The sequence below is a fragment of the Leopardus geoffroyi genome, chromosome D1, assembly GCF_018350155.1.
Source record: "Leopardus geoffroyi isolate Oge1 chromosome D1, O.geoffroyi_Oge1_pat1.0, whole genome shotgun sequence".
Taxonomy (NCBI): domain Eukaryota; kingdom Metazoa; phylum Chordata; class Mammalia; order Carnivora; family Felidae; genus Leopardus; species Leopardus geoffroyi.
In genome coordinates this window covers 106,286,403-106,311,506 of record NC_059329.1, presented here as the reverse complement: position 1 = coordinate 106,311,506, position 25,104 = coordinate 106,286,403, and the positions used below count along the sequence as shown (strand labels likewise).

Genomic DNA, 25,104 nt, shown 5'->3' with positions numbered 1-25,104 from the left:
GTAGTAATAGATTCTCTGCTGTCCTTTATACTGTTTTCAAGCCCAGCAATTAATTTTATGACTATTATTCTAAATTCGCTTTCTGTTATATTGTTTAAATCGTTTTTGATCAGTTCGTTAGCTGTCGCTATTTCCTGGAGATTCTTTTGAGGGGAATTCTTCTGTTTTGTCATTTTGGGTAGTCCCTGGAGTGGTGTGGAACTGCAGGGCACTTCCCCTGTGCTGCCTTGAATAACTTGCGTTGGTGGGCGGGGCCGCAGTCAGACCTGATGTCTGCCCCCAGCCCACCGCTGGGGCCACAGTCAGACTTGTGTGCACCTTCTCTTTCCCTCTCCTAGGAGGGGTATTCACTGTGGGGTGGCGTGGCCCGTCTGGGCTACTTGCACACTGCCAGGCTTGTGGTGCTGGGGATCTGGCATTATCTGGGGTGGATCGGCAAGGTGCACAGGGGTGGGAGGGGCAGGCTCAGCTTGCTTTTCCTTTGGAGATCTGCTTCGGGAGGGGCCCCTCTTCCATGGGCCTCTCGTCTGCGTTTGGCTCCGGAGACTCCGTTCTGCTAGTCTTCTGGCGGTTTTCTGGGTTATTTAGGCAGGTGTAGGTGGAATCTAAGTGATCAGCAGGACGTGTGGTGAGCCCAGCGTCCTCCTACGCCGCCATCTTCCCAGGATCCCCCTCTTTTAATTTTTAAATTTTATTTTTTAAAATTTACATCCAAATTAGTTAGCATATAGTGCAACAATGATTTCAGGAGATTCCTTAGTGCTCCTGACCCAGTTAGCCCACCCCCGCCAGTAACCCTGTTTGTTCTCCATATTTATGAGTCTCTTCTGTTTTGTCCCCCTCCCTGTTTTTATATTATTTTTGTTTCCCTTCCCTTATGTTCATCTGTTTTGTCTCTTAAAGTCCTCATAGGAGTGAAGTCATATGACTTTTGTCTTTCTCTGACTCATTTCACTTAGCATAATACCCTCCAGTTCCATCCACATCGTTGCCAATGGCAAGATTTCATTCTTTTTGATTGCTAATACTCCGTTGCATATATATACCACATCTTCTTTATCCATTCATCCATCGATGGACATTTGGGCTCTTTCCATACTTTGGCTATTGTCGATTAGTGCTGCTATAAACATTCGGGTGCATGTGCCCCTTCGAAACAGCACACCTGTATCCCTTGGATAAATGCCTAGTAGTGCAATTGCTGGGCTGTAGGGTAGTTCTCCTTTTAGTTTTTTGAGGAACCTCCATACTGTTTTCCAGAGTGACTGCACCAGCTTGCATTCCCACGCAGGTGACTTGCCATTGAACCAGGGCTGTACAAGGGGGCTGACGAACCCTTACCTAACTGGACTGCCCGGCCAAAGAGGTCAAACCCAGGAGGTTCCCAAGCCGAGCCTTCAAAGCCTCCAGCAGTGTTTGAACTAGGGTCGCTCCCCTTTTGAAAGGCTGGACTGATGAGCACAGACTGAGGTCCTTCAGCTGGCCTTGCTCCCTACCCCTTCCTCCTCCCTTTTCTCTCACTTCTTCATTCTCTCCTTTTCCAATCCCTAATGTAGTTCTGCTTTGTCTCCTTTGTGGGCTGAATCGTGTCCCCTCAAAACCTTTAAGTGGAAGCCCTAACACCCAGTACTTGAGCATGTGACTGCATGTGGAGGCAGGGCCTCTGAAGAGGTGGCTGAGTTAAGATGAGGCTGTTAGGTCCTCACCCCATCTGACTTGGGTGTCCCCATCAGAAGAGGAAAGATGGCCACAGACGCGCATGGAGAAAAGACCATGTGAGGACACAGTGAGAAGGCGGCCATCTGCAAGCCAAAGAGAGGTCTCAGGAGAAACCTCAGGAGAAACTGAGCCTGCCGACACCTTGATCTTGGACTTCGAGAACTGTGAGAAATAACTTTGCTGTGTAAGCTCCTGTGCTGTTTGGCTGTTGGCCAGAGCAAACTAATCCACCTCCCTCAAAAAATCCTCATTGCCACAGCGTCATTTTGAGGTTTTTTAATGTTTATTCATTTTTGAGAGAGAGAGAGAGAGAATGAGCAGGGGTGGGGCAGAGAGAGGGAGACACAGAATCTGAAACAGACTCCAGGCTCTGAACTGTCAGCAGAGCCTGACGTGGGGCTCGAACTCACGAACTGTGAGATCATGACTTGAGCCGAAGTCGGTCGCTCAACCGACTGAGCCACCCAGGCGCCCCTAGAATGCTCCATCTTGTAGATGAAAACTTTCCTAGCAGTTAACTTGTCCAGGGTCCCCTGGGCAGTGGGGGCCAGTCAGGATGCAACTCAGTGCTGCCTCCACGCACCACCTCCGCCTCCGAGGCCCAGAGCGGCCGCCCGTCCTTGAAGGTCACAGCCGGGAGCTGGAAGCTGGCAGCTGTCTGGCAAACCGTGAGAATGCTGATCATTAGCCCTGCTGATCCCCGTGAGCGGCGGCCGGGTCTCTCCCTTACCTGTTCAGAAAAGGCTCCTTTCCTCTGAACACCCTCCAACATGCCCAATATGGACATTCTGGTCTTTGTCAACAGTGACTCCTAACCACACTGTTATTCTTTCAAAATAGATTTTATTAGTGGCACATGGAATTTTAAGGTAAGCAGTTTCTTTCCAGAGAGAAGACCTGACAAGACTAAAAAATTGTCACAGCAGAAATACCATTTCCAGTGTAAAGAGAGATTAACAGAAGTAGCCTCCACCGAAGAAATTACTGTTTTCCCTGTGCCAACCACATTGTGCACATGCCCACCAGACAGTGCGAGGATGCAGGAGGCCCCCGTGCAGCCCTGTGGGCTGGGCGCCCCCGTCATGGCCGAGGCGGGGAGGTCCGGGGCCCCGTCACCCAGCACGAGGACCCGGAGGGCCTCCAGCAGGCGGAGGCTGGTGGCAAATGCCAGGTGGGCAGACTCCCGTGGGAGTCCCGGAGGGCCCTCAGGCTGGCAGGAGCTCCGCAGAGCCCCCCCCTCAGAACCCCCCCCCCCCACCCCAGACCCCTCACCTCCAGGGGGCACTTTTGAAGTGTCTGCAAACAGGTCTACATTAGTAAGTCAGAGGAGACCCGAACTTTCTTAGAAAACTCAGTTTATCCTCTTCCAGGTTCTTTCCCCTGACAGTCTTCTGACTCAAAGTGAATTCCACAGCATTCTGCAGTTCTCTGGGACTTGGCCCACGAGCTCTGCTGCTTCTGTGTACTTTCAGATATGCCGCTGGGACCTTTCCTTCCCGCCTCGCCCTTCACTGGGTCCCGTGGAGAGCCTGCAACCGTGGGAACCCCGGGAGCGTCTGTCTGGCCCCCCCCCCCTCGGGGTCTCCCACTACCAGACAGCGCTCCCTGCGCGCAGGCGGCTGCTGTCAATCAGATGATGTCATTTCTTTCTAACCTAAGACGCTGGGGCCGATTCAGGAGAAAGACTCAGGACTTGGTCATGTGGACTAGTCTTACTTTGACCTTAATAGGGGGATTTCTCTGAGCACTTTCGGATCTGCCCCTCAACCAAACACTCAGATACTCATTGATCAAGGCGACAAAACAGTGACAGACTGCAGAATTTTCCATTTCTAGATCTAATTAATTAAGCTAAATCTCCACACCAGGAAGCTGGACTTTCCCTTCAGGATAGCACCTAGAATACAATCTTCACGGTCCTAGGGCAGGTCAGTGACATTGGTCTCATCAAGGTCAATTCCAGAGTGCAGCTGGCAGTCCTTGGCGGCCGCCCAGGGCATGGAGGCAGAGGTCCACTTCACTGCCCAGTCTCCTGCTTTGCTGACCAAGATGACGCCGCCTAAACCCTTCAGCTTTGACTTCATATAACCCAACGACATGTCGGCAGCCTCTTCCAGTGTCTTTCCTGAAAACAAGGAGAGGCTGTGAAACAACCTTTCAATAAAAAGAAATCTGATGGGAAAATCATTTGTAGTATGAAAAACCAAAGTGAGTTAACAAAGATTCTGGGCAAATGATTTCTTTTTTCTTTTTTTTAAATGCTTATTTATCGCGAGAGCGAGTGAGCAAGTGTGGGAGTGCATGTGCCTGTGTGAGTGGGAGAGGGGCAGAGACAGAGGGAGAGAGAGAATCCCAAGCAGGCTCCATGCTGTCAGCTCATGACCTGAGCCAAAATCAAGAGTTGGATGCTCAACCGACTGAGCCACCCAGGTGCCCCCAAACGATTTCTATGTGAATGCTTCTTAGAAGGGTCCTCACCGTAAAAGACCCTCTGTGCACTGAGGCAGAGCCTGACATCAGCCTAAGCAGACCTGCTTTTCTCCCACACCCAGGCTTAAAGTCTCTCTACTGCCCGAGATGCCCAACGCAGACAATATTCTAAGTGCACTTCTTTCCAAATCCTAACAGAAGGTGGGAAGAAGTCAAAGTAGGTAACAGCCTGAAAGGAACATCTAAAGCAAATTAAAAAGGGTTTCATCTACTTTCCCTCCTATTTATGAAGACCTTCCGTTCACTCGTCTTCAGACAGTATGCATTTGTTCTGTGTACCTTGTTCTACGTGGAAGAGAGTGAGTCTGGCCAGATTCACCTTCAGGATGCTCTCCCCGTGCCCCGTTGTTGAAATGGCACCAATGTCATTGTCAGCATAACCTCCAGATCCTGCCCCAAAAAAGTGACAAACTGAGCAGCAACAGTGAAGAAAGTCAAACACAGATCAAGTCTAAGGCTACGTAAATACTAAATCCCAAAGAGTGCCAAAGTGTGGACAAACATCAGTAGCTGTGACGCTTTAGTGTGAACAAAGCGCCAGGTGATGACCCTGAAACCAGGGGGATGAAGGGAGCCCCGGGAGGGAGGGCAGGCCTGACCCTTCATGGAACAGCTCCCCGAGGGCACGTGGGTAGTCTGCGCAGGGCGAGGCATATACAGCCACGCCTACCCCGCCCCTCACCCCGGTTCCAGAATGAGGCCATGTGCTTCGGTGTCCACGCAAACACTTCCACTCCTAACGTCGCTGTAGCAGCAGCGTGTGGCTTTCATGCCACTCAGATCCAGTAACTGCCCACTGAAATTCTCAGCTTTTTCTGTTTGTTAATTTGAGCCCAGGCCTGGGAAGAGGGTTCGTGTATGTAACCCTCTGGGACAAAGTCTGCAGATCCCAAAAACGGGGCTAGAGGGAAGAGGCCCTCGGGGGCTCACGGGGGACAACTGGAGCCTCCCCGTCTCCCTCTCCAATTCCTCCCCAAAGCCAGGTGGGTGACTGTGGATGGGAAGGGGCAGAGCCATCGGGGGGCCCACCTATGCATGGCGTGTCCCCAACCCGGCCGACCATTTTATTCATGATGCCCCCCGTCGAGGTCGCATAGGCCACGTTTCCGTTGCGGTCCAAGGCCACGGCGCCCACGGTTCCTAGGTTTCTGCCAAAAATAGAGAAGTGACAGGCTGAGACGAGAAACACTCCCACAGGTAACAACGTAACTTAACAGCACTTACATTCCCACATTAGAGGTTAATGGCAAACGGGCCACACTTTGATCCTAATATTCCTGACTCACGAAAATGGCAAAGAAAGCCCGTTTGCCTTTTATTCTGCAGGTCGGGTAGATTACCAGACACTCTTCTAGACCTCGGCTTCAAGAGCACATCTGATCCCAAGCTGTGACTTACTTGCTAAGTTTTCTTCTCTGGGTCTCATTTTCCCCACCTATAAAATGGGGACAAAGCAACTGGGTGCTGGGGCACCAGGGTGGCTCAGTCGATTGAGCATCTGACTCTTGATTTCGGCTCAGGTCATCGTCCCAGGGTCATGGGATCGAGCCCCTCATCTGGCTCTGTGCTGAGCATGGAGCCTGCTTGGGATTCTCTCTCTCTCTCTCTCTCTCTCTCTCTCCCTCTGCCCTTCTCCCCTGCTCAGGATTCTCTCTCTCTCCCTCTGCCCTTCTCCCCTGCTCATGCGCATGCTCCCTCAAAACAAAAGGCACATCTCAAACTTCAGTGTGCATAAAAACTCCTTGGATCCCCGGGCCCACCCCAGAGATCCCGAGTTGGTGGGTACAGGGCGGCACCGAAGACCCTGCATTTCTCACAACCTCCCAGGTGAGGCTGATGCTGCCCGTCAGACCCCGCTTTGCCTTTCATGGCACTTGCTGCAAAGACGAGATAGGTTATTGTTTTCTCTAACGTTTTATTATACATTTTCAAGTAAAAAAGTGAGAAGAATATAATACAGTACAATCACAGCTCTATACCTGCCACCCAGGTTCTATAATGAACTGTACTTGAGGCACAAAGTGCCGGGCACAGCAGGGAGCTGAATCGACCACGTCCCTTCTCCGGTGCAGCTTGCGTTTGGGGGGCAGAGGGCAGCAGAGCAATACAAATTTGCTTTATGGAACGACAGTAAAAACTACCACGAGTCCAGAAGCATGGAGACACCTCGACACAGGGCCTCTCTGAAGGAGGCGAGGGCAAGCTGTGCCGATCGCTGGGGAGAACGCTCCTGAAGCAGGAACATGATTGCTAAACTCATGGAATCTGGAGGGCACTGTGGCTGGAGAGAATAAAGTGAGGGAGAGTGAGGAGGGACGGCCGGCACCCAGACCATGAAGGCTCTGATGGGCGGGGTGGCCATGCACCCCGGTTGCCTACGACAGTCCTGATTTATGCCTTTTGTCCCTGCTTGTTTCACCTTCGCTCTCAAGATCAAGTTCCAATTTGAATACTAAATCACATGGTTCTCCTACGTAAAGGCCGTCGTCAGGGCTTTCACTCGGAGGCGGGGAGACACTGGAGCACTTGAGCCAAGGCTCATCTTGTCACAAGAGGAGTTAAGCTTTAAAAATACTATTCTTACCACCACTCGCGTCCACCAGGGTGGCTAAAGTGAGGAAGACTTGGTACCAGGTGTGGCCAGGACGTGCAGGGCTGGGATGCCCCGTCATTCCTGCTGGAAACGTCAACTGGTGCCCACACCCCTTTGGAAAACCATCTGGTGGCATCCACTGAAGCTGACTTAGCAACAACGCTCCAGCATTTCTACAGTCATCTGGCAGAAACGTGGTGTTCACCGAAAGAGGACACCCAGATGTTCGCAGCAGGACTGTTCGTAGTAATGGAAAATGGAAAACGACACAAATGTCCAGCAGAGGTGGAGTAAATGAGTGGAGACACAGCCATGAAACAGAATGATGCCGGCGGGGGGTGGGGGGGCGGTAAGCTGCCGCTGCAAAGCTGCAAACAGTACATGGATGAATCTGAGAAACCGGACGATGAAGAAAAGGAATGGCAATGTGCTGTTTCCTGATCTGGCGGCCGATTGCATGGGTGTGTCCACCCTGTGAAAACTCACTAGGGGTACATAAGGTTTATGCATGTCTGGGGTGCCTGGTGGCTCAGTCGGTGAAGTGTCCGACTTCGGCTCAGGTCATGATCTCATAGTTCGTGGGTGTGAGCCCCGCGTCGGGCTCTCTGCTGTCAGCTCAGAGCCTGGAGCTTGCTTTGGATTCTGTGTCTCCCTCTCTCTCTGCCCCTCCCTGGCTCGTGCACTCTCTCTCAAAAAGAAAAAAAAAATTAAAAAATTACATGAATTATTAAAAAAGATTTATGCACCTCTGTATGTATGCCACATTTGTACACAAAGTCTCTCTTAACACGATTATTCTAGCAAATGTATGTTGGCAGAGGGAGATGAGACTGGAACTAGAGACTGGTCAGGGGGTTTGAAGAGTCGGTGGCCTGTGTGAGGGTGGTGCTGTGGTGTGGAGAAGCAGGCTGGGCTGGAAACATTTTTTTAACAGAGAAGACAGCCTTAACACTGAGGAGGAGGGACGCAACGGCAAGGAAGAAAAAATGATCACAGGACACAGGCACATTCACAGAAACGAATGAACCACAGACAAATGCCAAATGCTCAAACTTGTTACTAGTCCAGGAACAGCAAATTAAAGCAACAAGTTTAGGGTGCCTGGGTGGCTCAGTCGGTTGAGCATCCGACTTTGGCTCAGGTCATGATCTCACAGTTGGTGGGTTCGAGCCCCACGTGGGGCTCTGTGCTGACAGCTTAGAGGCTGGAGCCTGCTTCAGATTCTGTGTCTCCCTCTCTCTCTCACCTTCCCCTGCTCGTGCTCGGTCACTCACTCTCTCAAAAATGGATGAATAAACATTAAAAATACCCTACTAAATAAAAAAAAAATTAAAGTGACAAGGTTACCCTTCTCATGTCAGAGGAAGAGAGGCAGTCCCGGTCTCAGCTGGTGGCGGACCCACGTTGAGGCAAGATTACAAGTACAAATGGAGGCCCATACCCCATGTTTACTTCTTGGAAGTTGTAAATACGTTCTATTCTCTTAGAGCAATGCATAGGCTTTTAAAAATACTGTAAAGCTATGGCTCTTATGTGGCTGAAAGTTGGCAAACTACCAGCGGTGACTTAATTTCATTATGATCGTGCCCATCTGGGTTCTCTGTTGATGGCTGGATGATGGGAAAAAGAGATGTGTGCGCGCGCGCGCGCACGCACACACACACACACACACACACACACACACACACCGCCCCGGTGAGTGATTGCGTGTCTACTCCACAAGACTGGCTCTCCTGCTTTGCTTTCAGTTTGGGAAGCCGTTGCTCTTGTAGCTGTATGTCCGTACAACATTCTGTTCTGTTGACCGACTGCCAGATAAGACAGATCTTTTTGAGTCGGTGTAGTTCTTAGCAGGTTTTTAATTAATTTTAATTTGGCGAAGCTTCACTCTGCTGAGGCAGTAGCAGCTGGAATGACCGACAAAATTCCTCAAGCAATCCTTGGATTTGGAAGTGCCTCCCGATTTGAACACTAGCACGCTCACATGCTCGAGGGCAGCATGTGGTAAAATGCTGTAACAGAAGATTCTACTAAATATTTTAATCTGATCAAATATATCACAATCGCTTGCTGTAGTCGTTTCTGTCACCTTAAACAGGAATCTAGATCCACGCAGAGTATCTTCGGCGTATCACACAAAATCTTAAAGCGCAAGTATGTTCTTTGACTGTATGCAAATCTCTCTTCAAATGATACTCTGATACGTAATAAACAGAAAAACAGCCTCTATGGGAGCTGGTCTGGGGGTTATTTGTACACGAATCTTCTCCTTCAAGTCACATAAGTATTTTTGCTTCCTTCTTTCGGTTTCCTTTTATTGGAATGTCATTTTTCTCGCTTACTTCACATCCAGTTTGATTTTGTTTCCCTAAACTTCACATGTTTTCAATCCTTTTAGACGTAAAATAGCCAAAAAGATTTTTAAAGGTTTTATTAAGCTTATCAATAGAAATGAACAGTTCCTACTAAGTGACTATAGAGAGCATAAATTCAAAATTAATTTCACTGTCAAAGTCCATAATTTTCTCCTTGAGGATCTTGTGTGGTTTCACTGAACTCTTTTTATCAATGTGATTCTCGGATCGGACCCTCTCCTGTCCCACAACATTGATGCTGTCGGCACAGCAAGGGCACACCTTCTAGAAAGAGATTTAAACTGTGAGCCTACCTGTCACATGGAATACTTCTGGATTCTTGGCCAAACTTCACGGTATCTTTTATTTACCAACCATGTTAACTCCATTATCACAGGTTTGCTTTTGACAGTCTTTAAAAAAAATTTTTTTTTAATGTTTATTTGTTCTTGAGAGAGAGAGAGAGTCAAATGTGAGCAGGGGAGGGGCAGAGAGAGAGGGAGACACAGAATCCGAAGCAGGCTCCAGGCTCTGAGCTGTCAGCACAGAGCCCGACGTGGGGCTTGAACTCATGAACAGTAAGATCATGACCTGAGCAAAAGTCCGATGCTTAACTGACAGAGCCACCCTGGTGCCCCTTGAAAGTCTTTTAAATTCACGAACAAGATGGAAAGTTTTCCACTTCTCTTAATCCAAAACACCTACTTCAAAAAGCAGGTATAAAGCCAATAAAACATCCACTGACTTTGACTTGTTTTTCTTCACTGGCTAGCATAGTGATACATATAATAAATGTTAGCTGCTCAAGAGGTCTTCTGACCATGGTACATTCTAGCTGAACAGAGCATTTTGTTAAAAAAAAATTATGTATTTGATTTCATCTCTTATTACCCATTAAATTAATCTGTCTGAGCTCAGAGCCTGGATCCTGCTTTGGATTCTGCATCCCTCTCTCACTCTGCCCCTCCCTCGCTCATGCTCTGTCTTTTTCTCTCAAGAATACAGAAACAAAAAAACTAAAAAAAAAAAAATCTGTCTGAATTCTCTATCCTAGACAGTGACCATATTAGTTTCGTTATTTTTTGTCTTAATTACATGTTCGGTGTTTCATCAACTTTTGAAATAATTTTTACCAAGCCCAGAAATTTTCTACTGGGTTCTGTCAACACTGTGCTGACAGAGTGCCATGCAAAGCATCATCCGCCCTCGCTAAATATTGGACACGCGGTATTACTCTTCCAAGAACCTCACATCCACGTTCCATGTCGTCTTTTCCTTTTTCCGCTCTCATCTATTGCCTGTTTCCTCCAATCCTAGTAATTGCGTCCTTTCGGTGTGTGAATCTTCATGATGAGCAATGACATCACCTTCCTTTAGTCCAGAATGTGACACTGCTGGGATTTCATCTGAACTACTCAGATTGAGGATGTAGCAAGAATACTATGCTCGTTAATTTTCATTGTCTTGATGGGTAATTAAATCTTCATTGAACCAAGAAGCTGGAATGTCCTGCTTATGAACTTTCAGTGGATTGTCCTGGAAGGAGGCCGCTTACTTTACTGTTTTGTTTTTTAAAATGCACACGGAGTGTGTCCTGGAAGATTGTTTTCCTTTTTTTTCCTTTCAGCTTTTTGTTTTCCTTTGTGAGTTCCACTTCTGTATTCTTTTTCGTATCAAAATCTTGACTTAACACGCATTTTCAATTGTCTAGGGATTAAAAAAGATGTGATTGTCTTGAAAGTGTACAAAATTAGGATGTATTTTCATCAAACATGCAGAGCAAATAAAACTGAATCAATATAAATGAACTGCAGATACACTTTCAAGTGTATCTTGAAATATGCCAAGTTATCTATTTATAGTAAATATGAATATTAAAGTCAGACATGAATTACACTTAGCAAATACAAGATTTTGAAACAAAACTACTTAAATGTTGAAAATGTTAACATATTACAAAAATAAAACCATCCCGAATTCTAACATTCAGCGTCCATTCAGCTGCCAACATAAAGAGTTGGTTCCTCATGCAGGTTCTGTCCAGACCCTCACTGTCCGATGCGGCAGGTGTGAGCTACCTGTGCCCCTGGCCTCTGGAAGCATGGGCAGCTCCCAGGGAGATGGGCCGCAGGCGTAACATATGGGGCAGGTTTTGAAGATTAGTATGAAAGAAGAATGTAAAATATCTCAAATAATTTCTTATATTGATTACATGCTGATATGGTACTTTGGATATACTGGGTTAAACAATATTAAGTTCACCTGTTTCTTTTTAGGATTTTTAATGTGGCTACAAATGTAGCTCTTGTCTTTCTACTGGACTGTGCTGGTCTAGGCGTACATACCCGCGAATTTAAGAGTCACGGCAATCAGTCCTCATGTGTGAGTCTCACAGACATTGTACTAATTCATGAATCATGAACCCCGCCAGAACCACAGCATAAAACATGTAAGGAGGCAGGAAACTGAATATCTGGCACTATTGGGAAACAATACTTTGTTGCTTAAGAATTTATTTGACAAGTTATTAATTTGTCTTTTTCTCTTACCTAAGTCCTTCTGCTGCTCCATTCTTCCCCCACTCCGAAGCAGTGTCCATTTCTGATCTCAGCAGTGGCACAGTCCACAAATCTTTAGATTTAGGTGCTCTCTGGTTCCAAGACACAGAGCAAGATGCAGAGAAGCATTTCCCTGGGGGCTGAATGGTGTTAATCACAAGAGTGGATGATGAGGGTTATGGGTCATGCAGGCCACTGCTGAGTGACAGAGGCGCCCCAGGTGACTGTAATAAGCCAACTGTTTTATGTATTTGTGACATGGGGGTCCTCTGAAGTGTAGAACCTGGGGCAGGGTGTCTCTTGCTTATATCTAGGGGCGATGATGGCTGGTGGAGAGGTGTGCTATCGCAGAAATTTTGGAAAGCAATGTGGCAACATCTATTAAAACAATCACGAACCATCAATAAAGCAAGCCCATTCCTGTGACTCCAGCTTACAGGTACGTACAACCACACACTTGGTTATCAACAGCTACCAATATATGCCCAATTGTGTAAAATAGATTCTTAAGCTGGGGACACATCAGGATTACCTGGACACTTTTTCCTAACACACCTGCCTGGCCTCTTCACTTCTGACCTCTTAGGTTAGATTCTTTGCGGAGGTGGGCCAGACGTGCGTACTGTGAAAAAGCTCCCTAGGCGATATTAAAGTATACCGCTGGTTAAAAATGATAAATCTTAAAGAGTATGCAGGGTTAATAGATTATATCCCATTATAAACTGCCAGGCCATATTCAAATTTTACTTTTCAAATGTTGCTTTGAATAAGGGGGCTTTTATTTGGGATTTTGAAATCTAATATAGAAAACCGTAATTCAGAACATATGACTAATTCAAACTTGTAAGAGCTGTCCTGATTTCTCTGTACTAGGACAGAGTGTTTAAGTAACTTCAGAGGATAGATCATAGAGAGCCTGCCTGGTCTGCTTTCAATAACAGACTGATCAAGAAGCATCCAGCAGTTAACACATTGACACAAAGCGCTCTTCCATTCAGTCATCTTGGAGAAGGAAGTCTCGGCCTAATTTGAGTGGTTATTCACAGAAGTAATAAATGAGGTCAAGTTTAAGAGTCAGAAGAGCAGTGTTTCCATTCTGCACTATGAATTATTTTGTACAAACACTGAAACTACCAAGTGATTCTTGACTTATTTAAGAACTGTAGGTAATCAGAGATTTGTCAAACTTCCACAGTCGAGTAACTCCCCAGACTGTGAGCCGCAGATACACTTACTTTTCACAGTCTGGCTTTGGAGCACCTTTCTCATGCTTCTCTTTCTCTAGGCGTTTTATGTTTCTCTCTGTCACCAGCTGCTCTTTAGGAACTGTGGGAATCCCCATGGCTGTCGCAAATTTTGCTGCACCTTGGTCAGTCAGAAAGCAATGAGTTGTCTTCAGCCAGAAAGAAATGGGAAATGGTTAGATTTCTGAAACAGTTAAAATCTTCTTAACTGCTTCAATTGTGTGGCTATAATTAGTTCTCTCTGGGTACAAAGCCTCAAAAGCGCAAATTCCACTGGCTTGCTTCTCTAAATGCTGAGCAGCCTGGCGCTCTCGAGATTTTGTATTTTCAAAAAAACCCCCAAATGATGGAATAGTACTAGGATCTTAAGTTTAGAGAACAGAATTCATTTTTATTTAACACATGCTATTTTTGGGGCGCCTGGGTGGCGCAGTCGGTTAAGCGTCTGACTTCAGCCAGGTCACGATCTCGCGGTCTGTGAGTTCGAGCCCCGCGTCAGGCTCTGGGCTGATGGCTCAGAGCCTGGAGCCTGTTTCCGATTCTGTGTCTCCCTCTCTCTCTGCCCCTCCCCCGTTCATGCTCTGTCTCTCTCTGTCCCCAAAATAATAAATAAACGTTGAAAAAAAAAAAATTAAAAACAAAAAAAAACAAAAAAAAAAAAAAAAAACACATGCTATTTTTTTTTGAATTAAAAAAAAATGTTTATTTATTTTTGAGACAATGTGAGAGACAGAGTGCAAGCAGTGGAAGGGCAGACAGAAGGAGACACAGAGTCCGAAGCAGGCTCCAGGCTCTGAGTTGTCAGCACAGAGCCCGACGCGGGGCTTGAATTCACGGACTGTGAGATCATGATCTGAGCCAAAGTCGGACGCTTAACTGACTGAGCCACCCAGGCGCCCCAATTTAACACATGCTATTAAACAAGGTCTGTTCCGTTTGTATGTGTTAAGTCATATGCATTGAGAGAAAACTGAAGAAAATACAGGAAGACAACATGAAAACAATAATTACTGTCAAGGGATTACTAGTCAAACTACACTGTCAACAGAGTTGGAGTCTTGGCTTATTTGACAAATTTAAATAGATTGCTTCTGTTCTTTTGTATGACTTTAGGAGAACAGTGCTTGCAAGCATTTCCCTAGAGTAGGAAATTTTAGTCACTGAAGTATGGCGGTAGCAATTTCTTGCAAAAAAGGATGCTTTAGTCACATACCTTTTCCATAACAAGCCGTGCAAGTTTAATGGGATTTGCTATGCCCTGGACTGCAGAGACAGCTCCTGCAGACAGGTCTTTTCCATTCATGATACTAGCATCCATTTCCACGTCACCATTTACATTCAAGACAGATCCACAACCTAAAACCAAAGAGAAGTTGAAAAGCAAGAATTAAGAACTTAGAAATGGCTCCCAGGTTTCTTTTACGCTGCTGACTTTGTTTATTTTTTATTTTTTAAAATGTTTTATTTTTGAAAGAGAGCACAAACGGGGAAGGGGCAGAGGGAGAAGGGGACAGAGGATCCAAAGTGGGCTCTGTGCTGACAGCAACAAGCCTGACACGTGGCTTGAACTTATGAACCATGAGATCATGACCTGAGCCGAAGTCGGATGTTCAACCGACTGAGCCACCCAGGCGTCCCTAAGCTGCCAACTTCAATTCATCTTCTACTTGCTGCCAGAGAAGCATGTTTGAAAACTGGCTTGGTGCCCCACTACTTACAAAATAAAAAGGATGAAACCCTGATCTGGTCTCTGATCTCCTTTGCTGGTTTTATCTCCCCTCCTTGGCTACATTTTACTTAAACACTAGGTTTCCCTGAAAGTATCGTAAGTTCTCACTACTCTGGGCTCTTGTGCATGCTCTTCTCCTTACCACCAGCATGCTTTCTCCAACTTTTTTTTCCCTAGATAATGCCTATGAGTATAGCTATGCTTAACCTCTTGTGCCTGTTTCCTCATCTGTAAAATGGGATAAGAACAAAGCTCAAGAATATTTAAAGGATTATAAAACTATCCAGTACCTAAAAGGTAAAATTTACAATGTCTGGTATCCAATAAGAAATTTCCAGGCACACAGGGAAATAAGAAAATATGACCCATAATAGGGAGGAAAAAGAACCCACTTAATAGTAATGGATCATAAATGACATAAATGACAGAATTAGCAGACAAAGATGTTAATAAAACAGTTGTTATAACTATATTCTATATGTAGCAGGACATGGAGGAAAACATAAAAAGGACCCAAACAGAACTTCTAGAGATGAAAAAAAAAGTCTGAAGTGGAAAATACACTGGATGGGATTAAAACAAAGTAAGACACAACAGCAGAAAACAGTAATGACTATGAAGAGATAGCAATAGAAACTATCCAAAATGAAAAAGAAGAAAGGATAAAAACCCACCAAACAGAGGATCACTGAGCTTGGGGACAATTTCAAGCAACCCACTCTATGTATATAATTGGAGTCTCTAAAAGGAGAGGGGAGACAGAGGGACAACAAAATATTTAAGAAAAAAAATATATACAAAAATAACAAATTTGATTAATACTATAAATTCACAGATCTGAGAAGCTCAATAAACTCCAAGCAAAAGAAACATGAAGAAAACTACATGCAGGCACATTATGATCAAACATCTTGGTCTAATCAGATAGAAAATCTTTAAAAAAAAATTTTTTTTCATGTTTACTTATTTTTGAGAAAGAGAGAGAGAGAAACAGAGCACGAGCAGGGGAGGGGCAGAGAGAGAGAGGGAGACACAGAATCTGAAGCAGGCTCCAGGCTCTGAGCTGTCAGCACAGAGCCTGACATGGGGCTTGAACTCACAAACGGCAAGACCATGACCTGAGCCAAGGTTGGACACTTAACCAACTGAGCCACCCAAGAGCCCGGAGATAGAAAATCTTAGAAGTAGATAGAGCGAGACACGTTAGGAAGTGAGAAAAAGATGAGAATGAGAATAAATTTCTTGTCAGAAATGATGCAAACCAGAAGACAGTGGAGCAACATCTTTAAAGTCCTGAAATTAAAAACAACACCCCCCCCCCAAAAAAACCTGTCAAGTTGGAATTTAATACCTAGTGAAAGTATCTTTCAAAAACTGAAAACAAAGACTTTTTCAGATACACAAAAGCTGAAAGAATTCACCCGTAGAACACGTGCAATACAGGAAATGTTAAAGGAAGTCTTTCAGGAAAAAGGAAAAGGACAGTGGACAACAGTCATGATCCACACCAAGGAATGAAAAGCACTGGAAATGGCTAGTATGTGGATAAGCAGAAATACTTTTCCCCTTTATTTTAACAATATCTTTAAAATATAACCATTTAAAGGAAAAATAATAACAACATATTAGGCAATTTATAACATACACAGAAGTAAAATACATGACAATAATGGCAGGAAGGCTAGCAGGGGGAAAACAAGTAGGCTGTTATAAGGTTCTTACATTATGCGTGAAGTATGATATTACTTGAAGGCAAACTGTGACAAATGAGAGATGTATAGTATAAACTCTAAAATACCCTTAAAAAACTGTCTAGCTACTAGGCCAACAAAAGAAGACAGAATCATAAACAACACTCAATTGTCCCAAAAGATGACAGAAGAGGAAAAAAAGGAACAATGAATGGATTGGACAAATAAAAAACAAATAACAAGATTGACAGATTTATACCTGATCGCATCAATAATCACATTAAATATAAATGGTGTAAACACCCCGATAAAAAGAAGAGATGGTCAAATTGCATAAAAAGGTAAGATACAACTATGTCCTCCTGACAAAAATCCACTTTAAATATAAAGATACAAATAGGTTAGAAGTAAAAGAACAGAAAAAGCTATGCAATGCTAAAATGAATTAAATGAAAGTGTGAGCAGCTAGATTAGTAACAGGCAAAGTAGACTTTAGGACAAGGAATGTTAAATAATAATGATATTACATAGTGATGAAGGGATCAGTTCACACAGAAGACAGCAGTCTGTGTATCTAACAACAATTTCTAAGCATATGAAGCAAAACTGATGAAGTCAAAGGAGAAGAGAAATCGCGAAATCCACAATTACAATTAAAGACCTTCTCATTCCTCTCTCAAGAATCAACAGAAATGGAAAATCAAGGTGTAGAAGATCCAAATAACATTATCAACCAATTTGACCTTACTGAAATTTATATAACTTTCAATAAACAATAGCAGAGTACATATTCTTATAAATGCAAATGGAATATTTACCAAGACAGACCATATTCTGGGCCAAAAACCAAACCTTACAAAGTTCAAAAGAATGTAAATCACACAAAACATGTCCTTTGATTGTCACATAATTAAAATAAAAATGAGAAGGATATTTGGAAAATCCACAAATACATTGAAATTATCACACTTGTAAATAAACCATGCTTCAATGAGGAAGTCACAAGGGAAATTATAACATGTTTTGAACAGAATGAAAATGAAGAGACATGTGAAAACTTGTAGGATGCAATCAAAGCAGGACTTAGAGGAAAATTTAAAGCATTAAGTGCTTGTATTAGAAAAGACTGGTCTCAAGTTATAATCTAAAAAGAACAGTAAATTATTTCCAAAGTAAGCTGAAGAAAGGAAATAACAGAGATAAATCATTTAAATTCCAAAGAGAAAAAGAATAAGAGAAAAAACAATTCAAAATCTGCAAACCCTCCTAAAACCACAAGCTACTGTTCTTTGAAAAAGAAATAAAACGAAAGAAAAACTTGATAAACTCTAGCTAGACTGACCAAGAAGAAAAGACAGAAATTCAAATAATCAAGAATGAAAGAGAGGACTTCTCTACAAACCTTACAGACGTTAAAAAATAAAGACATATTGCAAACAACTCTTCAGCCTATAAATTCAACATCTTATTCAAAATAGCAATATTCCTTGAAAAACATAAAAAGCTCAAAGAAGAAACATAACTTGAATAGTCCCACACCTAATGAAGAAATTGATTTCTTAGCAAAAAACTTTCCATTAAAGCAAAACAAAAAGCCAAAAGAAATTCCAGGCCCAGATGGCTTCACTAGCAAATTCTACCAAACTTTTACAAAGAAATAATACTGATTTTATACAAACTCTTCAAGCAAAACAGAAGAGGAGGGGTACTTTCCAATTCATCATTTGAAGCCAACATTGCCCTCCTATCAAAGCCAGATGGATGTTAGAAGAAAATAAAACCACAGACCACTATCTTTCTTGAACATAGATGCAAAATCCTTAAGAAAACACTATCAAATCTAATCAAGCAATAAATAAAAAAGATAACACATAATGACAGAGGGGTGTTAACCTTAGGGATGCAAGCCTGGTTCAAAATTCGAAAACCAATCAATCGATATCCACCATATCAACAGACAAAAGAAAAACCATATGGTCATTTCAATAATGCAGAAAGAGGATGTGATAAGCTTCAACATTCATACCTGATAGAAAGTCTTGGGAAACTAAGAATAAGGAAACCTCCCCAACCTGATAAAGGGAATCCATAAAATCCTACAACCAACGTTCTGTTTAATGGTGAAAGGCTTTCCCCTTAAAATTGGGACTAGCACAGGATGTTTGCTCTCACCACTCCTATTCAACCTAATATTGGATGGTCTAGCCAGAGGAATATGCAAAGAAAATAAATAAAAGTCATAAAGCCTGTAAAAGAAGAAACAAAACGGTCTCTGTTTGCAGATGACATTTACTATAAAGCAATGGTAATCAAGAAAGTGTGGTATTGGTGAAGAACAAATAGATCAATGGGCCAGAACAGAGAGCCCAGAAACAGACCCACATACATATATGGTAAAATGATCTGTGACAAAGGAGTTGTGACATCGTGATTTATAACAAACACATGTTTTGGTCTTTGCCCATGGTTCCCGGCTCTCAGCTCCCAAAACCTTTGGAATTTTCTAGGGGTTGAGTGCAATGGGAGCATCTTTTATTACGACTTTTGGTCTTTCGTCCTCAGTTCCATAAATCACTTCAGTGTCACAAAGGTGAAATGGATATCTTGTTGCATGACAAGCTGCTTTCACCCATAACTCAGTTTATGTTAATGAGGTGACTTTTGGAAACCCCCTAAAGATGGGTGGGGGCTGGTTGCCAAGGGAACCAACCATAGCTGGAGGGTTAGAACTTTCAGTCCAGTCCCCGATTTCCAGGGAGGGGAGAAAGACTAGAGGTTGAATCAGTCACCATTGGCCAAGAACTTAACTAACCATGTCTATGTAACGGAGCTGGCATGAAAACCCAAAAGGATATGGTCTGAACAGTTTCCGGGTTAGAACCAGAATGCTTCCATGTGCCACTGTGCTAGGCCCCAAACTCCAAGGAGACAGAAGTTCCTTTGTTGGGCACCTGTCTCTGTACCCCTTCATCTTGCTTTTGATTTGTATCTTTTGTAATAAACTGGTGATCTAATGAGTAAACTGGTTTCTTGAGTTCTCTGAGCCTCTCTGGCAACTGATTGAACCCAAGGAGGGGGTCGTGGGAACTTCTGATTTATAGCCAGTAGGTCAGAAGCACAAGGAACAACCTGAATTTACAGATGGCGTCTGAAGTGAAGCACAGTCTGGTGGGACTGAGCCCTTGACCTGTGGAATCTGATGCTATGTCTAGGTAGATAGTGTCAGAAATGAGCTGAATTGTAGGATACCCAGCTGGTGTAGGAAAAGTGCTTGGTGTGGGAAAACTCATACACACCGGAATTGGGTTCAGAGTCTTCGGACAAAGGCAATCCAATGCAGCAAAAAAGATAAGTCTTTGAACAATAGTGCTGGGCACTCATATGCAAAAAAGCCGAATCTAGACATAGACCTTACACCCTTCACGAAAACCACTCAAAATGGGTCACAGATCTAAATGTAAAATGCAGAACTATAAAACTCCTAGAAGACAACACAGGAGAAGGTTTAGATGACCTTGGGTTTGGCTTTTTAGATACCACACCAAAATCACCATCCATGAAAGAAAGAAATTAAGCTGGACTTCATTAAAACAAAAAATTTCTGCCGTATGAAGGACACTATCAAGAGAATGAGAAGACAAGCCATAGACTGGGAAAAAGTATTTGTAAAAGGCACATCTCATAAAGGCCTGTTATTCAAAATACACAAAGAACTCTTAAAACTCAATAATAAGAAAACAAACACCCTGATTAAAAAATCAGGCAAGGATCTTAACAGACACCTCACCAAAGAAAATCTACAGATGGCAAGTATGAAAAAAACTCAACTGTGTTTTCATATATTAGCAACACATACTGCTAACTGTAATCTTAAAAAGTAGCATTTACAGGGGCACCTGGGTGGTTCAGCCAGTTGAGCAGCTGAGCGGCCGACCGACTCTTGATTTTGGCTCAGGTCATGATCTCATAGTTCATGAGATCTGCATGGGGCTCTGCACTGACAGCACTGACCCTGCCTGAGATTCTCTCTCACCCTCTACCCCTTTCCCCCACTAGAATGTTCTCTCTCTCTCTCTTAAAAAAAAAAAAAAAAAAAAAAAGTAGCATTTACAGTAACACCAAAATACATGGAAGAAGTATAAATCTAACAAAGCATTTGTAAGATATGCATGCTAAAAATTACATAACACTGATGAAAGAAATAAAAGATTTACTTTTTTTATTTTTATTTTTTAAATGTTTAATTTACTTTGAGAGACAGCATGAAAGTGTGGGGCAGGGGGGCAGAGAAAGAGGGAGAGAGAATCCCAAGGAGCGTTCTCACTCTCAGCATGGAGCCTGCCTCGGGGCTTGATCTCACGAAGTGTTAGATCATGACCTAACCTGACCTAACCTAACCTGAAATCAAGAGTCAGATGCTTAACTGATTGAACCACTCAGGCGCCACAGAAATCAAAGATTTAAATAAATGGAAGTTTATACTGTGGTTTGGAAGTATTGGATTGAAAGGCTCAGTCTTGTTAAGATTTCAGTTTGTCCTAAACTGATCTATAGAGTCAACACAGTCCTACCGAAAATCCTAGCAAGTTTTTTTTTGTTTTTTTTTTTTGGTAAAAACTTGACAAGGTGATTCTTTTTTTTAAAAAAAAATTTTTTTTTTCAACGTTTATTTATTTTTGGGACAGAGAGAGACAGAGCATGAACGGGGGAGGGGCAGAGAGAGAGGGAGACACAGAATCGGAAACAGGCTCCAGGCTCTGAGCCATCAGCCCAGAGGCCGACGCGGGGCTCGAACTCACGGACCGTGAGATCGTGACCTGGCTGAAGTCGGACGCTCAACCGACTGCGCCACCCAGGCGCCCCAAGGTGATTCTTAAATTTGTGGGAAAGACAAAGGGACTAGAATAGTCAAAACAATCTCTCTCTCTCTCTCTCTCTCTCACACACACACACACACACACACACACACACACACACCACACACGACTCTTACTACCTGATTTTAAGACTTAATATAAAACTATAGTAATCAAGACAGTGTCGTATTGGTGAAAGGCTACACATACAGACCAAGGGAATAGAATCCACCAATAGACCCATACATATAAAGTCAACTGATTTTGACAAGGGAGGAAGGGCAATTCTATGGAGAAAGGTTGATTTTTCAACAACTGGTACTGGAACAATCATGCAGAAACAACCTTGACATATAACTCATACCTTATGCCAAAAAATTATTAAAAATGGATCGGAGACCTAAATATAAAACCTAAAACTATAGAACTTCTAGAAGACACGGAAGAGAAAACATTTGTGACCCTGGGTTAGGCAGATATTTCTTAAGGTATGACACAAAAAGCACAATCCATTAAAAAATGGGACTCCTCCAGGGGCGCCTAGGTGGCTCAACTGGTTGAGTGTCCAACTTTGGCTCAAGTCACGATCTTGGAGTTTGCGGGTTTGAGCCCTGCATCGGGCTCTGTGCTGACAGCTCAGAGTCTGGAGTCTGCTTCGGATTCTGTGTCTCCCTCTCTCTCTGCCCCTCCCTTGCTCATGCTCTCTCTCAAAAATAAATAAACATTAAAAAAAAATTATTAAAAAAAATGGGATTCCTACAAAATAAGGAACTTCTGTTCTTTGAAAGACACTGCTAAGAGAAAGAAAAGACGAGCCACAGACTGGAAGAAAATATTTGCAAATCACGTATCTAATAAAATACCAGCATCTAGACTATATAAAGAACTCTTAAAACTCAATAATAATAAAAAACACAATAAAGAAATTGACAAAATACTTGAAAAGATGTTAAAATAAACATCATTTGCCAGAAATTACCACCAGAACGAGGTCCCACCACACCTCTACGACAATGGCTAAAATAAAAAATACTGACAATACCAAGTGCTTGTGGGGATGTGGAGTCATTAGAGCCTTCATACGCTGCTGGTGGGAATGGAAGTGGGAGTCACTCTGGAAAACAGTTTGGCAGTTTCAAATAGTTAAATATATACTTGCCACATGACCAACTTCAATATTAACCCAAGAGAAACAAAAACTTACATTCACACAAAAACCTGTATGTAATTGATTATAGCGATTTGTAATGGCCCCAAATTGACCATGTCCTTCAGCTGGTGAACGACTGACACTGTGGTATATCCATACAATGGAATACTACTCAACAGTAAAAACAGATGGACTATTCGTACTTGTGTCAACGCGGATGGCCCTCCAACGCATTATGCTAAATGAAGAATCCAGACTCCAAAAGCTACATGTTGTCAGACTCAAAAGGCCACGTATTGCATGATTCTACTCTCTTTTCCCTTAATGTGCTGCAGAGCAGACACCTGGGACAGTAGAAGCAAGTCACTTAGAATGGCAGGCTCTGGTACAGGGCAAAGAGATGAGAACTAGCCACTCCAATCCTGAATTCATACTTCCCAGTTCATGCAGATGACTGATCCCGGTAGTTTAGAGAGGGTGGGAGACCAGAAGACCTGTTCCAAATCAAAGTCCTTTGTGAATAAGTGGGTGTTCTGTCAGCCAGAGGGCCCTGACTGCTAACTGTATGTAATTTAACAAGCCTCCCTCTGAAACAGCAAGCCACTCCTCCTGCTAGCAAGGAGTAGCATCTGGTAAATTCTGGCTCAACCAACAGAGCCATAACGATGCACTTATGCCTCATTCTATGGTCAGGCAGACTTCAGAAATTTTGTGTAAGTGTTCTAGAGCGCAGAAGCAAGGGGATGAACAAGACTCAGGAAGTATTTGATGACTAACTGGTTCAGATTTCCTGAAATTCTTTTCTCTGACAGATGTTGGGCAGGTGGGTATCATCCCCCAAAGTATTTTAATCCCTAGATTTCAGGTTCTCTATTTTACTTTTATGTATGTATATATGTTTATTTATTTTTGAGAGAGAGAGTCAGAGTATGAGCGGGAGAGAGGCAGAGAGAGAGGCAGACACAGAATCTGAAGCAGGCTCCAGGCTCTGAGTTGTCAGCACAGAGCCCGATGCGGCACTGGAACCCACAAACCTGGAGACCACGACCTCAGTGAAGTTGGACGCTTAACTGACTGAGCCACCCAGGCAACCCTGAATTTAAAAAATTCTTAAAGCAACTTGGTCAACTTAAAATATGAAGTTATACTGAAAAGCTTCTTAGATTGACACTTTAGATTCGATGTATTTAGGGGGGAGAAGATTAACTTGATTTGGCATCATTTACTAACTGCAGTGCAAGTTTACCTGCGTTGAACTCAGGATCATCTTCCAGGACAGTCACAGCTCCTTCCACAGCATCAACTGCGCTCCCTCCGTCCTTCAGGATTTTGTAACCCTCGGTAGCAGCTCTGATGATGCCCTGACGCACCCGCTCTTTCCTGTCCTTAGAGATATTACTGGCTCCGCCACCGTGGACCACGATGACGGGATTCATGTCGACAGATCCTAGGGATCAGGAAAATGAAAGTGTCATTTTGAACAGGCCCAAGAAACCTACCCTGGATGTAATCTCCTGGGGGAGATTCCACTGGAGACTATGTCCAGTTTCTACCCCTGGAAGGGAAGCAAGGTTTACAGCCTCAAGCAATTTCCTGCACCGAGAGAATGGGGGATGGGGGCGGGGGACAGAGACAACTTGCTTTGAACTTTACACAAAAAGCCCAGAGTGCCCCATGGTCTCCCTCCCCCTTCCCCTCCAACCCGCACCTCCAACACCTTCAGGCTTTGGGCCAGGGCTTTGGGACCCCCTCCCACCGGCTGCCATCTGGCCTCAGGAGAACCCCAGCCCGTGACCTGTGCCAGGGCCTAGCCTCCAGGGCCAGAGCTCCAGCCCTACCAATGGGTTCTTTCCGGTCTCGGTTTCCCCTGGGATGGTCCCTTTTCCAGGACTGTGAGTCCTGCATATCTGCAGATAGGCACCACACTGTGGGCCATGTAGGGATAGCCCGGGACACAGGTGGGGCCTCTGGGAAAGACACCGGGCTGTCAGGGTCCAACCAGTTTCAAAGCAGAGTTACTAGAGCAGCCAAATCTTGCTGGATATCAGAAGCCATCTTGGGACTGTTAGAGCTTAGGACTGGGAGACTGCTGGCAGCCATGATCGCCAGACAGGCCTCAAAGAAAAAGGGTCTGAGGGCAACCACAATTCCAACCGCCTCATCACTACTGCAGTGGGAGGAAACGCTGGCCTCAGGATAATTCCTGGTGGGGTAAGACAGGCCCTATCTAACAGGTCTGGAGGGCTGCGGACCTAGGGCAGGTGCGCTGGTGTGAACTGCGCATGCCCTTGCCAGCGAAACTGAGCATCCAGGCTCCCGGGGGGCCGTCCCTGGTCCAGGCCGTGTAGGGACAAACTGAGCTACAGGCACGGACTTCTAGGGGATACACCGCGTTGCTGAGGCCCAGTCCTCCCAGCCCCCCCAAAAAGAGATGCGCCACATCTCACTGGAATCCCTTAGCCTTGACATTCCCGTGTGGTGCCAACTCGTTGGTCCCACCCGCCACGTCCCAGACCCCGGCACCGCGCAGGGGGCTTTCCCGGTCTCCGGCAGGGCCGTCGACTTACCGAGGACACCGCGGGCGGCGGACGCAGGGGCTTCAGGCTGGGCCGAGCCGCCCGGCCGGCCTGCGAACCTGCGTGGCCCACCGCCTCCGCGAGCCCTTCCGGGAGGCCGCTGGGTTCGCAACCGCTCCGCCACAACGGCCCTGCGCTTGCGCA

The 25,104-nt window shown here is 44.5% G+C and overlaps 1 protein-coding gene across 2 annotated transcripts; it reads right to left on the bottom strand.

Annotated features, from left to right (window-relative positions):
* Positions 1-2,542: 2,542 nt before the first annotated feature.
* Positions 2,543-25,100, bottom strand: ASRGL1 (asparaginase and isoaspartyl peptidase 1). 2 transcript variants are annotated; one of them, XM_045485553.1, is made up of 7 exons: positions 24,952-25,100; positions 23,631-23,831; positions 14,172-14,314; positions 12,950-13,107; positions 5,239-5,357; positions 4,489-4,599; positions 2,543-3,844 (listed from the first exon to the last, which is right to left on the bottom strand). In XM_045485553.1, the coding sequence occupies exons 2-7, from the start codon at positions 23,818-23,820 to the stop codon at positions 3,639-3,641; spliced, it is 927 nt and encodes a 308-aa protein (XP_045341509.1). In that variant the 5' UTR covers positions 23,821-23,831; positions 24,952-25,100; the 3' UTR covers positions 2,543-3,638. The 2 variants fall into 2 exon arrangements, with proteins under 2 accessions (XP_045341509.1, XP_045341508.1); XM_045485552.1 differs by having other exon boundaries at positions 4,489-4,620; positions 24,952-25,098.
* Positions 25,101-25,104: the final 4 nt, after the last annotated feature.